The sequence below is a fragment of the Mustela nigripes genome, chromosome 16, assembly GCF_022355385.1.
Source record: "Mustela nigripes isolate SB6536 chromosome 16, MUSNIG.SB6536, whole genome shotgun sequence".
In the NCBI taxonomy this organism is placed as follows: Eukaryota; Metazoa; Chordata; class Mammalia; order Carnivora; family Mustelidae; genus Mustela; species Mustela nigripes.
In genome coordinates, this window is record NC_081572.1 from 10,734,259 (window position 1) to 10,751,012 (window position 16,754).

A 16,754-nucleotide genomic window follows, 5' to 3' on the forward strand; every position below is an offset into this window, starting at 1 on the left:
ATGAAATCTCCCTCAACCTATTGTTAAATTAATGATGTCATGAAAGAAATCAACAAGGCAATTATTAGTAAACATAACATTCTTTTTTTTTTAATTTTTTATAAACATATATTTTTATCCCCAGGGGTACAGGTCTGTGAATCACCAGGTTTACACACTTCACAGCACTCACCAAAGCACATCAGCCAAAGATCCATGAGTTCTGTGGCCAGAGTTCTAGCACAGATTCACTGATGAAGAAACAAAAAATACCAAAGGCTATTACTATATAGTGGAAACTGACATAAACGAGTCCACAGCTTTGAAAGTTGACTTGAGGTTCTGTGATACTGAATATTCTACATTTCCAGAGGCTATCAAAGATCTGAGGGGGAGGTTTGACCTGTTATGTTATAACCTACGGCCCTTGTGAGTTTTTGAATGGGCCAACAGTAGGGTTTAGGTTGAGAGGCTATTCCTACAATTTCTTTACATAAATAATCTCTTTAGCTATTAATTTTCTTTTCCTTGTTTCTTCTAAAAATGAAACATTTCGTGATAAAAATGTATATATTTAAAATTTTACTTTATTTTAGCAAATATTTAGCCACCTACCATATAGTTCTCTGTGCTAGGGGCATAATACAACTAAAAAATATTCATATCCAGTTTTTGTGTCTAGTAGACCATGCTGCAGACCCCCTATGGTATCCACAGATGTAGTATTGAAAGGTGAAGAAAATAAGGTCACGGATACTGAGACCTTTTGAAATTAAAGGTCATTAGTGTCTAAATTCCATCAATGGCATTTCAGTCTAGAGGCAGACTTCCTAGAAGCTGGAATTGGAGACAGTTTACTCATTGGATTATTCTACTTTCCCATCTGACATTAGCGTAGGACTTATGTGCAATGCTTTCAGTATAAACCAGTTTGTACTAAAAGCATCTTGAGATGGAAAAAATAACATGCGTGAGCAGGTTGCTAGTGGTAGTGGGCATAGAAAATGAGTGCTTGGATTATAAAAATTTAGTTATGTTTCTTCTCTGCACGTGGGGACCCTGGTATTGAAAAAAAAATGGTATGCACCATTTTGGGGGCAGTTTTATCCCTATAACAGAGGGGAAAAAAAAGGTGTCTGAGTAGGCCCTGTGACCTGGTTAACACTGTCACTGTGATGATAATCTAGTACATTAGGGACACTACAGAATAAGGTAACGTTGACCAAATCAGTTGCCCAGAGAGTCCACCAACAACCAGCTTCTGTGCTGCACATTCTAGACCCCCATGTCATGTGCCCTTAATGAAAAAGATCGTTAGCCAGATGAGAAGAATTGGTCTACAGAACGACTGAACCTTACTTAGTAGGATAGTCAGCAAAGTTTTCTAAAGAAAGAAACACAGCTAATTTCAGAAACAGGGAAGACCTTAAAATGCTATTTAGAATTTTATTTTAGTCACATTTAGGATGGCTTCCTAAGGACAGCTTTATCTCTTTGGCAGCTCATGGAGTGGGTCGCTAGCAGCTGCACCTACATCATGGGACTCCAGACTAGCAATTATGACAAACAAGATGGGAACAGTACCAGACCCAGGCAGGAATCATTTGAGATCCGTCCCAGAGGTCTGAGCAAGAGCAGAGTGGCTGGCAGCTGGCATACCTCTATACAGAGGCTCACAATCTCTTGGTACCGAGGTTTTGTTCTAGAGTAATGTTGATCTAATCCCGAGAGTGGATCCTAGTCACTCTGACCACAAAATGGGTATTTGTACATGTTTTTGTGAAGCAGATAAGCAACCTACAGAAACTTAAAAGAGGAAAACATGCAAAAGGAGAAGAAATAGAAAGCTAGATGTACTGCTGCAGCTAAAATTCCAGGGAACTTGTAGTTCTAGTATGCTGCCAAAATTCCTAAGTTTTAGTTTACTTGAAAATTTTATCTAGAAAATGATTTATGAACACATACTTTGTTTTCCCTCAATAAAACTTTGATATAGTCCTAGATAGCCAAACCTCCCCAAATCCACAACCTTTCCGGACACAGTGAATCAGCTCTCTGCCATGTACTTGAAAGTAAAATCTGGGAGCCAATGGCCCAAATAAAGTTGGCAAGAAAGAAGAGGCATCTACTATTTCCACTTAGGAGTCCACAACCTTTCAAGAGAAAGGCTGACCTTTGCCAATAGCCTCTCCCATATATACACCATCAATGCCTGACCCTCTCACCCTTCATCATAATTTTCTGACAAAACCTCAATCTTGGTTAAACCTGTTTTAGGAGATGAACATTGGTAGAAAATACACATGAACAAAATAACTAGTCTCACTTTAAATGAAGGGCCACTGTCTGTCTTTAAGTGGAGCCTTGGTTCTGCAGGGCAACTGCACTGCATTCCCCTTGTCCACTCACTCTGTCACCGGATTGGATGATTAAATTGCTTAACCACATCTTTCTGCTTCTCAGACTCTAACATCTCTCTCTCCTCTTTCACTCTCAGCCAAAGACCTTGCTTCCCACTTGACTGTGAAAACGGAAGCAATTAGAAGAGTGTTTTCACAAGCTTTCAGAGTCTGAGCAACCAGCCAGGTTTCAGTATACCCATATACTGTAACATTCTTCCTATTAGTGTGAATGAACAGCATTCCTATATACGGCCAGTATTCACACCTGTGTACGTCATCCTCTTGTCATCCTGTTCCCCTGTTCATGAACATACACTGTCAAATACCTGTCCCCGTCTGCATTATCTTTAAAATTATAGCTCATAAGGACAGCTTTTTAAGTGAAATGGGAGGATTTCTAGTGACTGAGAGTTGAGAAGGACAGTAATTCCAATAACTTTGGACCCCCCCACAGCATACTCTGAGGAAAACAATGGCGTAGCACGCGTGCAAAAATCCCTAGCATTCTCTGATCCCATGCCAACTCTGTCTCTGTTCTCTTTTCTCTTTTCTTTTCTTTTTTTTGTCTCTGTTCTTCACTTGCAATTAAAACTCTGCAAAATCATAGACACCTCGGGGTGTCTGGGTGGCTCAGTTGGTTAATCGTCTGAATCTTGGTTGTGGCTCAGGTCATGATCTCAGAGTTGTGAGAGATCAAGCCCTGGGATGGGTGCCATGCTCAGTGCAGAGTCTAATTGGATTCTCTCCCTCTCCCTTTGTCCCTCACCCACCCCCACTCATGCGCATGCTCTCGCTCTCTCTCTCTCTCTCAAATAAATAAATAAATCTTTAAAAAATCATAGATACCTCTGAGATTTCATTAGCAGAGACTGAAGAACTGTACAGGCTGGTGGGAAGTTATGCATCCTCTCCCACAAAATATTGTTGACAGTCAAATAAATAATTAGTACTGGGAACTTATTTGTCAAACACTTCTGAGACAAAACTCTTGGTATTTTTAAAACAAAATTTTTTTTAAAGATTTTATTTATTCATTTTAGAGAGATAGAGAGAGCACAGAGGGAGAATGAGAGGGAGACATGGACTCCTCCCCTAGCAAGGAGCCCAGTGTATGACTCAATCCCAGGACTCTGGGATCATGACCTGAGTCAAAGGCAGATGCCCAACCAACTGAGTCACACAGGTGTCCCTAAAAATTATTTTTAATTGAAGTATATCTTTTAGTTTTCTTTTAGTCATGTTGCATAGAAGGTAAATTCTCTCTGAGGAGATCTGTATTTCATGCATATTTAACTGAGTATAGAATTTGAAGTTGACTATTTTGTTTCAGCACTTTGGCATTATTTGATTATTTATGACAACATTTGGCTAACTGTTAAACCTTAGTTTATAACTCGTATTTTCTGTTTTATTGTTTTTCTAGTATTTCCCTCTCTCCACTCTCCTTCTTGATCATGTTTTGAAAACTCACCACAAAAGAGTTAGTTGTTGAAATTTTTTTCTTTTCTTCTTCTTCTTCTTCTTCTTCTTCTTCTTCTTCTTCTTTTTTTTTTTTTATCTGAGGGCTCATATCTTCAACTCTGGAAATTTTTCATCCAACTTGTTTTTGAAAATTCCTCTTATTTATTCCCTTTACTTTCCTTATTATAAAATGCCTAGTGGATATGTGCTGGAAACATCATTCTGTCTTTCATGTCTTTTAATTTGTCTTTAATATTTTTCTATCCTGTCCTGTCTTTACACTTAATCGTATATAATTTCTTCAGTTACATTTCTGGTTTATTGATTTTTCTCCTCAGCCGTGCCTAACCTGCTACAAAACTTATCCATTGAATTCTTAATCTTAACTACTTTTAGTCCCTTTAAATATCTGTAAGTTCTAATGAGTTATTTCCTTATTAGTCTTCCTTGTCATTTCTTACTGTTTTATTATTTATTATTCATATGTAATTTATATTGCTTCTTTAGTACTAATAGTCTCATTTTGTTCACCTGTTGATTCTCTTTCATGATGGACATTTTTTTTTTTAAAGATTTTATTTATTTGAGAGAGTGAGAGCACAAGACAGCACATGTAGGAGGAGGGGGAGAGGTTAAGAAGCTGACTCCCTGAGCAGGGAGACCAACAGGGGCCTCAATCCCAGGACCCTGGGATCAGGACCTGAGCTGAAGGCAGATGCTTAACTGAGTCAGCCAGGTGCCCCATTCCATGGTGCACTTTTCTTTATGAGTTTAGCTGCTGGAAGGAATATTTCTTTAGCACTGTTGGCTTGTGCCCTGAATCCTGGACATATCTCTGTAGAATTGTTTTCATCTTCTCTGTGGGCCTCCAGATTAATAGTAATAATAAGAGCGGCTCCAGATTAATAGTAATAGTAAGAGAAGGAGGAGGAAAAGGGGAAGGAGGAGGAAAAATAGGAGGAGTAGGATTATCAGCAGCAAGTTACATTTTTTGAGTTTTGATGATTTTCCAGGCATTGTTTTATGAACTTTATTTATATTAATGTATTTACTCTCCACGGTAGCCATACATACATACCTACACAGTTATAATCTCCATTTTAAGGTGGGGGGTTTTAAATAGATTGTGCAAAGTCTCACAGCTGGTACATGGCAGAGCTAGAATTCAAACCTGTTTGGCTCCAGATTGCAACTAACTGCTATGATATTTGCTGTGTTTCTAGACATGTTACTATGCAGGGAGAAGAAATTAAGATCCTTTTCCTATGTCCTATATCTGGCATGTTCTACATATCCTGATGCTTTTCATTACTATGGAGGATATATATTTTTTAACCCAGAGGTTGGGTAAAAAATATACATCCTTCCTCTTCCTTGGGGAAGTCAGTAGTTTTACTAGTTTCTATTCCTAGCACAGAGCAGTCCTATCAATTTTCTGGATTCATGTAGAGATATGAAATCCAGCTTCATAATCCATCAAGTCTAGGTCATAGAGTTATTGAAACACTTCTTTGAACAGCTGGATTGCTGACATAACCATTCATAGTTCTGGCTTTAATTCCTCTTTTCATTTTTAGTACCTGAGGATATTCCTTCCTTTCTCTTTATTTCTTCCATTGTTTCTTAGTTTCTTTTCTTTACCCTTTTCTTATTTCTTTTTACGATCTGGTTAAATAGGGGTGCCTGGGTGGCTCAGTGAGTTGGGCCTTGCATTCAGCTCAGGTCATGATCTCAAGGGTCCTGGGATCGAGCCCCATGTCATGCTTTCTGCTCAGGAGGGAGTCTGCTTCCCTCTCTCCCTCTGTCTACCTCTCTGCCTACTTGTGATCTCTCTCTCTGTGTTAAATAAATGAAAATATAAAAATTTAAAGAAAGTATTTGGTTAAATATTTAAACTCCTTTTTTTTTTCCTTTTTTCTCTCTCTTTTTTTCTTTTTGATATATTTTACTCACCATTTCAATGTACTTCTAGCCAGAGTTTGGAAACTTCATTTTATTACGTTACTGTTTATGGGGAAATCTTCAGGCTTAAATAAAGAAAAATGACCTTCCAAGTAAAAACAAGTCAGAGTAAATAAGTCAAGAAAGAGGAACAAAAGGCATATATAAGAAACAATGATAAGAAGTAAAACTAGGGTGCCTGGGTGGCTCAGTGGGTTAAGCCGCTGCCTTCGGCTCAGGTCATGATCTCAGGGTCCTGGGATCGAGTCCCGCATCGGGCTGTCTGCTCAGCAGGGGCCTGCTTCCTTCCCTTCCCCTCTCTCTGCCTGCCTCTCTGCCTGCTGTGATCTCTCTCTGTCAAATAAAAAAAAAAAAAAAAGAAGTAAAACTAATAAAATATCTAAATAATTATTGATATTGCATTTGTGCATTTTAATGCAATTGTAAACCAAATGAAAATTCCTAAAATAGATTTCTCAAATAAAGTACATAGGATCTAAAACAACAACAAAATTAATAAAAATCTAAACTATATTCCAGGTGATTTAAAAGGAACAAAATTTTTGTTTAGGTCATTGACCTATTATTGATACAAAATTTTAACAGTGTTTTTGACCTCAGGACTTTTAGGACATCTTTATTACCTTTAGGACATCTTTATTACCTTTGTTTTTGCCAATTTTTCATGTAAAAGACATGTAACAGTTCACTGTTGACACTTTTTAAAAATAGAACTAATTACTGAGGAGAGAAATATACATATATAATGCCATGGCTTAATTTTAAAAAAATTATCCTCTTTTTTTTTCAGAACAACTGTCAGCTTTATGATTATTAACATCTGTGGTTTGGGAGCCATGTCAAATATTTGAGATTTCCCAATTCATGGACTTTGGCTTCCTGTTTTGCCATTTACTTTGGCAGGTCAAGAAAAGTTTGCAATTCTTTACAGAGAGAGATAGACTATACGATGGCAGTTGAACAAATTTTATTTTTTCCCCAAGTCTTCATGCATAAAAAATTGACCTGAATCTTTTAATATATTTTTTAGTCCTTGGCAGTCTTTTATTTTGTTCATATGCCTTCTGAAATCCTGCATCCACTATGAGCAGAAGAGAGAAAGGGATTTGTTCATAATTATTCATTTGTCCAAATTAAGTGTTTCTCCGAAGCGGACTATGGGTTGCTTAGCTTTATTAGGGGGAAAAACATCAGCTTCAGCACATTCTGCCCATTCAGTACCAATTAATCAAATACATCATTGGCAGTTGTGTTTAGGCATTAGCAGAAAAAAAAAAAAGCTAAAAATTTCTCATACACATTTAACTACTTCGTTTTGTTAGTGATTGTTTTTACTTGTTTATTGCTCTTTTCCCATCTTGGTCTCATCATGTCCAACCGGCTAGTTGTTGTTCCTTGTTTACCATTTTACCCCTTATCCCTGAAGTTGAAAGGCCAAGTGCACAAACACAGGGCTTTTTTTTTTTTTTTTTTTATTCCCAACCAACCACTGAACCATCATTTCCCTGCAAATAATTGGCTTAGGGAAGAAAAGGCAGAAAACAAAACAAGTTCATCATGTGCAGCTTGGTCTGACTACACCCCCTTTCAGAAAGCAGCCTGGGTAAGACTCCCATCTAAGGAATAAATGAAGAAGTAGCAATAAGGAAATTTTAATTGTTCCTGTACACAAAAAGAGAACTGTGCGTTGACAGTGTTTCCAGAGTACTTTCCTAATTTTTCTGACAGTAAGTAAAGCTCCATTTTGTTGTGCTATGCCAAATATGCGGGGGGACACTGCTAGAAATCAGTCTATTTTTCAGAGGTTTCCAAATACTCATATGTATTATATTCTTCAATGTAAAACCTAATGATAAAGTTTTTCTCTTAATTCCCCACCGACTTTAATTGTCTAGATACAACAGCAGAATATGGGAAAATAGTAAAATTTGCTTCTGTACTATCTGGGGAAGAATTGTCTGAATATTTCGTTATGCAAAGCTAAAATAATTTAATTCTGAGATTAGAAAAACTGAAAAAAATAATCTCCGTTGGCTTGCAAACATTTGGGCAAAATTACTTTCCATGTGATGCCTGTCTTTCTTCTTTCTTTCTGTCTTGCTTTCTTCTTACTTGGCCATTTTTCCTCAGTTATTTAGGTCCTTCTGCATTCAGAAAATTGATATGAGTTGGGTTTTTTGGTGTCTCACAATCAAGTTTCAGCTAGTCTGAGTCTGGATTCAGCTAATTGAGACTAAAGCTGTTCAGTTTAATCTGGAAGGTAGTACTATAGGAGAACAGTTCATTGAGGTTACATCTAATGGACATAATTAATTGTTCAAATGAATTTAATTAATCAGAATGTTGATTAATTTGGTTGGCTCTGGCATTTCTATTTAAATACAAAGAACAAAAATTTATTATTAATCAGATGAGATATGATTCAATTACTCTATTCATATAGTTGAATTTCTATTATAAAAGGTAAGAAAATGTGAAGAATCTTAAGGTTTTAAAATCTAATGATATATTTTCCATTGTTGCACTCTGTATTTCTGTAAAAATTGTGAGACTGGCCACTATCTCCGCACCATTACCCACTCTCCCAAATAGCTTACTATGAGTAAAATTTTGCAATCATGTGGTATTAAAATAATATTTTTAATACATTTTTTTGTTGTTCTTAAAGGTAAGGAATGTTTTCCCCCAAAATATGATCAAGATTTTTCTTTTCTTCCCCACTCTCTAAGGTTTTTCTTATTACATTGATTTGTCTAGTTTATGTTCTACCTTGTTTACCTTTTCCTTGCTTTTAAATGATAGGCTAAATGCATATGAAACAGAAAAGTGTGTATCAGCAAACTCAAGCACTTCTGTACAAGAATTTTCTTCAGAAATGGAGAATGAAAAGAGAGAGTTTATTGGTACGTTTGAAAGTCTGCCTCTTTCTGCAGCTCACATCATTCTTGTATTTTACTGTCAAATGATGCTCTTATTTTATATTTTAAGTAGCAGACTGGATTTATTGTTTTTAAGGTTGCCTCCTATTGTACGTGTTGAACCAAGAGACTCTTAGTAGTCCATGAAACATAATGAAGAATTGCAAAAACTAAAAATATTACTCACTTTTTAAAAAAAAATAAGTGAAAATTTAATTGTATGGTAAATTATAGCAACTATTAAAGCTGCTACCATATGTAATAAAGTTAGAGTAAGGAAATAATAAAAAGGATGGCTGACAGTCTGACAAATTTTCATTTGGGGGACTTATTTTCAAAGCCATGGATTTTATAAACAGAGATTATTTCCAAGAATTATGACCAAGAACACCATTGATGGTCAGTTCGTATTAGGTAGGTAGGCTTTCTACAGGTAATAACCCCAGATCTCAGGGGCTGAGCTCAGCAAAAATTTATTTTTCCCTCTGCTCATAGTCTAAATAAGGTTGGCAGTGAAACTGAAGTAGGTCTGGTAGGTGCAGGAGTCTCCTCCACACAACCATTCAGGGACCCAGCCTTCTTCACCCAGGGACACTGCCATCTCCCCAGGCCTTAGAGACCTCCCCTGGACACTCTGCATCCAGTCAGGTGGCCAGGAAGTATGGGGGGATCTGGGTGGCTCAGTCGTTTGAATGTCCGGCTCTTGATTTCAGTTCAGGTCATGATCTCAGGGTCATAGGATTGAGCCCCTAGTGGGCTCTGCTCTCGGTGGACACCCTGCTTAAGGGTCTCTCCCTCTCTCTTTCTTACTCTCCTTCTCCCCTACTCTCCATTAGTCAGTCCCTCCCCACCCCTACACTTTCTCTCTAAAATAAATACATAAATCTTAAAAAAAAAAAAAAAGATCAGGAAGTGTAGGGACTGAGATAGAATATAGAAGGTTGTGCATGGTTCCTTGAGCCAGGCCTTGAAGGGGTGCATAGCATTTCTGCCCACATTCCATTGGCTAGAACTCAATCACTTGGTCCTGCTTAATTTCCAGAGGCTGGGAATGCTGTCTAGCATTGTGCTAGGCAGGAAGAGATTACCGATATTGGTGAGCTACTAGGCAGTCTCTCTCACTCAGTTTCTTTTCATGTTCTTTGATTTCCAATACAAGAATGTGACAAGTGACAAAAATGTTGCTATTTGCCACCATGAATTCTGTCTGGCATAGTCTGTGTCTTATCGACTGTAAAGTCAGATGCCCATGCCCAAGAATTGCCATCCTTTTAGTCACTCTGTTAGTTTCTGTGATGGCGTCTGCGGTAGTTCATGATTTAATGCAAATTTTAGTTCTAGTGTTGGACAATTATATACATGGCAATGATCTCAATATGCGTCCTTTGTTGGGTTCCCTTTGCTCTGAAAAGCAGAGAACGAAGTGGCAAATTGGAGTTTGTCTTCAATAGTTCTTTGGTATTAACTGAATTTTTAAGGAAATATCTGAATTCATTCTTTTTTCCCCTGTTATAGGAATGGGCACTCCCAATACTTCTAGGGCTGTACATGGGACTATTTTCACATTTCAGAGAAAATATGTATTTTCCTGAATTGCCTCCTCAAGATCTGGGAAGTGCAGATCATGTTAATAACTCTGTAGCTATTGTATACACACCTGTCTCTGAACTAACCCAGGAGATAATGAATAAAACAGCATTTGCACTTTTGAAAGGTAGGTGTACTAATGGCAATAAAGAATTACTGACATTATTTTACATCTTTTTAAATATAATGTAACTGTGATTAATTTGAACTTACAATGATCTATTATGTAAATTATTTAGGTATCATGATTAGCTTTTTCTTTCTCTCATAACAAGTAGCCTTGTAAACCCTTTCAGCTTAATGGGACTCCAGTTTAGGGAGTTCTACATTTCTATTGGAATTTACCTAAAACAATAAATTTATAATTTCAGATTTGTAGCATAGTGTCTAGGAGAACACATCATTTGTGGGTGCAGATGTTCTTAACATGGAAAATCAGTGATTAAGATTGATAACTCAGGAAAAAACATCTAAGTAAAAGAAATGAAGTCATGGTTATTAAACAGTAATTTCAGAACCCTGAACAGTAAAGATGGATAATCTCAAGATATCCTGTTCGCATTTGGTATACTTTGTAAACATCTTTAAAGCTTTCATTCTATATGAAGTCACTATGTAACTGAGATAACTATAGTAAATGTGTATTTCACTCATGGGCAAGTGGGTACAGTTTGGTTGTCTACTCTCTAATCCTTGATTCCTAACAGGTAACATTGCTGGCTGTTAGGGTCACTATGCATGTGGTCTTAGTTTCCTCATAAGGCAAAGCTCAGATGAGGGGTCTATGCTTCAGGAAATCTGACATCTGAAATCCCTTGACTGTATAATAACTTCTCCAGTTACCTCTATTTTTGTATCCCAATTCTCCAACACATACTTACCCTAGTGTCATATTTTTATAGACCTGAAATTTGCCGTAATACTTGCCATTATTAAAAGAAAACACTAAATTCTCATGCATGTCTCCTGATTCTAAAATCTAAAACACTAAAACAAACAAACAAACAAACAAAAAACCAAAACAAAAAACCAAAACAAAAAAAAAAAACAAAAACAAACCCCGCTTATCTTTTGGGATCAGTTTAAATGGAAAATGATTTTAGTTTAATTCCAGTGAAAAATATTTGATGACATCCCATTGTGGTGAAACTCTGTATGACCCTTCATGTCTATTTTCACCTTGTCATTCACAGAAAGAAGGATCATTGGAGTACCGAACCAAAAATCCATGGATAAAATACTTCTAGACAATATCACAGGCATCGCGGGAATTATCTTCAATGACACTTTCTCGTATAAGTTAAAATTTTTTCAGGGATATTACATTCCATTTTTGAAGGAAGATCTTTTCTCAGGTGACCTTCTATATAAAATGGCACTTTTCATGTTTTTAACATAAGGGATCGGTCAGGATGGGCAACAGAGATGTTTTTGAGAGAACATGAGAACATAGAGAAAGCACATTTTATTGCTAAACTTATTCCAAGGTCAGTCCTATCTTACCACTAGAAGATGACTCTTAAAACATTATTGAATCATCTAACGTAAAGTGAATGCGTCCGTGAAAGTTACAGAGAGTGATGAAGACTGAGAGGTCCTAGCCTCAGCTGAAGTTCAGGTTCCCAGGAAAGGCAGGCACTGAACAGTAATGACAAGTGCAAGAAAAAGCTGCTGAGGGCAGGAGACTTAGACCAGATGTTCCTCACAGGCTGTGGGATTAGAGAAGTCCTGCCTGGCAAAGTGAGGTTTCAACTAATGAGAAGGAATAGCACATGGGGGAAGTGTGCTAAAGGCAGTGTATTTCAGAGAGAGGAAGTGCTGGTGTAAAGGGTTGGGGTGACAACAGGCATCTGTTAGAATATTTGGAAGAAGAGCTGTTTAGCTGAACAGAGAACACGAACAGGAATGGGGCTGAAGTTACCCCAGGCCTCAATGCTGTGATGTCCTGCTAAGCGAGGGTGATGGAGGGCTGTGGAGGTTCTTTAATCAGGGCAGAGAAGTGATAAGACTCCCAGGCTTAAAGGAGCTCTCTGGGTATAGCCCAGAGAATGGATTGCAGCGGAGTCAGGGAGAAGGCAACGAAACATACCAGGGGGCCCATGGTGGCTTGGACCAGAGTGGAGGCAGCTGAGGAGACGGAATGGCTGTGAGGACCTTTTAGGAAGCAGAACTGATATGGCTAATAGAGTTGGTTGTTTTCCATGCATTCACTGGGTGTCTACTATGTGTCCTGCACTGTTCTGGCCCTGAGGATGGAAGTGACTGAAACCTAGAGCCTGCTTGCGTGAATCGTTCCAGCGAGGGACAGGGGGTGGGGCAACAACAATGCCCTCTGCCAGGGGCTGATACCACCACCAAGAAAAATAGAGCAGGCTTAGAAGACAGAGCCTGAACGCTCTTTTAGATGTTGTTACTTACGGTAGCCAGGAAAGACCTCTGTGCTGAGTTTGCTTCTGAGAAGAGATCAGGGTAGAGGGAAAGAGTGAGCCATGGATCCATCTGTAGGGAGAACCTATGAGCAAAACAGGTTGTAGCATTAGGGTGCATTTAGCATTTTGAGACAGAGCAAGGAATCTAGCATGGTTGGAGCAGAGTGTTTGCTTTCATCGTCTTTTTATTTTCTAAGACTTTCTATGGAAGCGACGGTCTCCGTGAATAAAGTTGCCTCCGTAAGAATTTTCATTTGATCCTCTTTTTTTTTTTTCTATGTGGCTGTAAGTTCTGACTGGTGGAGCCTCCTCTAGACTGATTTCTCTTGGACTCTTGTTTTTTTATTCTCGAATTGCTTTCACCTGATAATGTTGGTTGTGCTCTTTTTTGGGCTCGTAGCTCATTGCTGGAATCTGGATAATGAAGATCATTCCTGTTCCCTGTCCAAATACTGGAGTAGTGGATTTGTGGCTTTACAAGCCGCAATTAATGCTGCTATTATCCAGGTAACGAGAGTTCTAAAGTTAATGTAAGCTAATTCCATAGAATTCCATCCAGGTTGTGATGAAGGATGACATGCACTCAGGTTTTCATGTTTATATAATGAAATTGAGGCACCTGGGTGGCTCAGCTGGTTAAGCGGTTGCCTTCCACTCAGGTCATGATGGTGGAGTCCCAGGATCAAGTCCCGCATCGGGTTCCCAGCTCCGTGGGGAGTCTGCTTCTCCCTCCGACCTTCTCCCTTCTCACGCTCTCACTCTCTCTCTCAAATAAATAAATAAAATCTTTAAACAAAACAAAACAAAAAACAAATGCTGAAATTGGATTTAGGCAAAGGAACACATTGTTTTTGTTTTTAACTTTAAATTTTCAAGTAGTTCCCGAATGACGAGAAATCGCAGAAACAATGTGCAGGGAGGTCCCTGTACCCTTCACACAGTGTCTCCTGTTATATCTTGCATAACCACAGAATAATATTAAAATCGGGAAATTGATATCGCTATAATCTCCTTAGCTTCATCGGATTTCACCAGTTTCTATTTTTTAAATAACGATTTTGCGTGTTTAAACCCTGCTGTAGATCACAACAAATCACTCTGTGGTGGAAGAGTTGATGTCAATGACTGCTGTAAATATGAAGACTTTACCTTTTATGTATAAAGACGTTCTTCAAAAGGAGCTGTTCATTTTCTACTGCCTGCTTTACTTCTCCCCGTTTATATATTTTGTATCACTCAATGTTACAAAAGAGAGAAAAAAGTGCAAGGATTTTATGAAAATAATGGGTCTGCAAGAATCAGCCTTCTGGTGAGTGCAAATGAATAATCAGAAATTTGGAAGCAGTAAAAATGTGTTATTATTGCACAACATTACTGTTAAGCTTGACACACTGGCTATTTTTTCTTTGGTTCTGATTTTTTGATTTACTCCTTTTAAAATTTTGTTATGCAAAATAGCGATTACGATTTGCTGAGCACTTTTCCACACCATAAGTCTGTTACACTAATGCTATGATCGAGGTTCCAGGAAGATCAAAGAGGGTAAAAGAGTTGCCCAATATCAAATGGAAGATGTGTTCCAGAGCTGGGACTCCAACCCAGCTGCCTGGATTGCAACTCTCCTGTTTGGTCTGCCCACAGTTATCATTTGATTTCTCCACACCTCCTCACGTTGAAAAAGTATGATCCTGTAATGGCTAGTTTATGTTCAGAGGTTTGGTTATGAGGGATATATATATTTTTTAAGATTTTATTTATTTATTTGACAGACAGATCACAAGTAGGCAGGGAGGCAGGCAGAGAGAAGGGGGTGGGGGGGAAGCAGGCTCCCTGCTGAGCAGAGAGCCCAATGAGGGGCTCGATCCCAGGACCCTGGGATTATGACCCAAGCCCCCAAGCCGAAGGCAGAGGGTTTAACCCACTGAGACACCCAGGTGCCCCATGAGGGATGTATTTTTTGCAGCACTTAAATGCCATATGTTGAAAATGTGCCCAGCACATACAGCACTTAGGATGGCATATAAGAAGGCCTTAATAAGAACATTTGCTTCCTATTGCTATATTTGTATCTTGTTTCACTCACACACGATTTCAATGATTTTTAAATATATTTAAACATATGTATATTTATGTATATATCTATCTGTCTACATGTATTTGTATTATAATAAAAACAAATAATTGAGGAGTAGAAACAAGGACCTAACAAGATAAGTAGGTAAGACTAGCAGGTAAAAATGCAGACCATGTGCGCTCTAAGCTTCCAAGAGGCCAAAGCAGAGAATTCTGAAATGCAATCAGTTACAAAATCCACATTGTCTGGGAAAAGGGGAAAAAAAATGAAAAATAATCTGTTCATTTTACCCCAAAGGAAGCTTAAGATTTTCAACATTGAATCCTAGACGGTATTTCTTTGTATAGTACCCATATCAAGAAAATTAGTGTTTGTGGGGGCACCTGGGTGGTTCAGTGGGTTAAAGCCTCTGCTTTCGGCTCAGGTCATGATCCCAGAGTCCTGGGATCAAGTCCCACACTGGGCTCTCTGCTCAGCAGGGAGCCTGCTTCCCTTCCTTTCTCTCTGCCTGCCTCTCTGCCTACGTGTTATCTCTGTCAAATAAATAAATAAAATATTTAAAAGAAAAGAAAGAAAGAAAATTAGTGCTTATGAATGTGGAGTCGACTATCTGGAATGGATAAGAAACTATTTGCAAGCCACATGTTCTCTGAAATAAAATTACAGTCTAGGAAATTTTAAATTTTCTATAAAGTGTATTTGGTTAAAGGAGGGAGCTTTGATTCTATTATACCATAATCATGAAGTAGAAAAAAGAGGAAACATTTTCTGAAACGAAAAAGGAAGGAGAAAATTGGTTTGCAGTGGGACTTTGGCAAATGCAAAGGAATGAATGGAGTCTGTTAGGAGGAAAAACCTGGGGGGGTGGGAATCTGTGTAAAGAGGACTATTTTTCAGTCCAGTGAATATCTTATGGGGCAGCATCCTTGCAGTCTCCTGAGAATAGGTAGGCACAAGTCAACTCTAGATTAAAATCACAAAGGTGTTGGATATTTAGATGTGGGTTCATTCTCAGGATAAATACTTCCTCCTAAGCATGTAATCTAAATTTAGCAAAATGGATTTATATGTCCTTAAAACCAAGAGGGAAAAAATTTGAAATGTTTTTTTTATTAAGTAAAGGGTATCTATTGGAAATAAATTTTATGGCAGCCTTTTTTAAAGTAATAAATGTGAAATGCATGAGAATTTCTGAGTTACTTTGTTAAATTACTTTATGTGATGTCTGAATTACAGTTTTTATCATGAAGGTTTTTATTGCTTTATTAACATCTCTCCCCACCCCACTCTCTACAATGAGTTCCCTTTTCTAGGTAATGTTTTAAGTTCCTTCATGTGTTAATACTCCTACTCCATAGATTTTCAATTCCTACCTATAGTAGTTCCCTTCTGTACTCAGGAAGTGGATTCTGCAGAATACCATATGCTTTCCAAAAATGCTGATGTTTCTAACAAAGGCTGAATCATTGTAATGACATGACCTTTAAAAAGAAGTTGAATAAGCAGTAATTAAACCTGTTGTACTGGGACATGTTGATGCAAGTTCCTGGTTTTAATAGTCTCGCTATTTTTTTCAGCTCTTGAATTCTCATTTAGTTAGGCAATTTTATGTAGAGGAAGGAGCTGTGAACTAGGAAGGGCTGCAACAAATCTTAATTTTGTTATTGATATACTTTGTTGACCTTGAAAAGGCCCATTAAGTACAATAGGAACTACAGTTTACTTATCTGGAAAATGAGAGGTTTGGACTCAAACACCCTGCAGGCTTGTTCGATCCAAGACTGTTAATAACTACCTCATAAACATGTGAACACCAGCACATCTAAACCAAAGCAGTGTGAACACTGAAGGGCATACCATTATTTATATCAGTTTAAGAAAGAAATCATAAATAAGAAGAGCAATAATAGGATGGGCTTTATGGAGTTATAAAATTTCAATT

General features: G+C 37.8%; 1 protein-coding gene across 1 annotated transcript in view; it reads left to right on the forward strand.

The window, feature by feature from the left end:
- Positions 1–7,380: 7,380 nt before the first annotated feature.
- LOC132004138 (ATP-binding cassette sub-family A member 6-like) overlaps positions 7,381–16,754 on the forward strand; it is a 60,634-nt gene continuing 51,260 nt past the window's right edge. The window contains exons 1-6 of the mRNA XM_059380260.1: positions 7,381–7,531; positions 8,607–8,707; positions 10,238–10,436; positions 11,503–11,664; positions 13,139–13,245; positions 13,821–14,047. Of these exons, the coding sequence (XP_059236243.1) occupies positions 8,612–8,707; positions 10,238–10,436; positions 11,503–11,664; positions 13,139–13,245; positions 13,821–14,047 (791 nt within the window). The 5' untranslated portion in view covers positions 7,381–7,531; positions 8,607–8,611. The remainder of the gene's footprint in view (positions 7,532–8,606; positions 8,708–10,237; positions 10,437–11,502; positions 11,665–13,138; positions 13,246–13,820; positions 14,048–16,754) is intronic.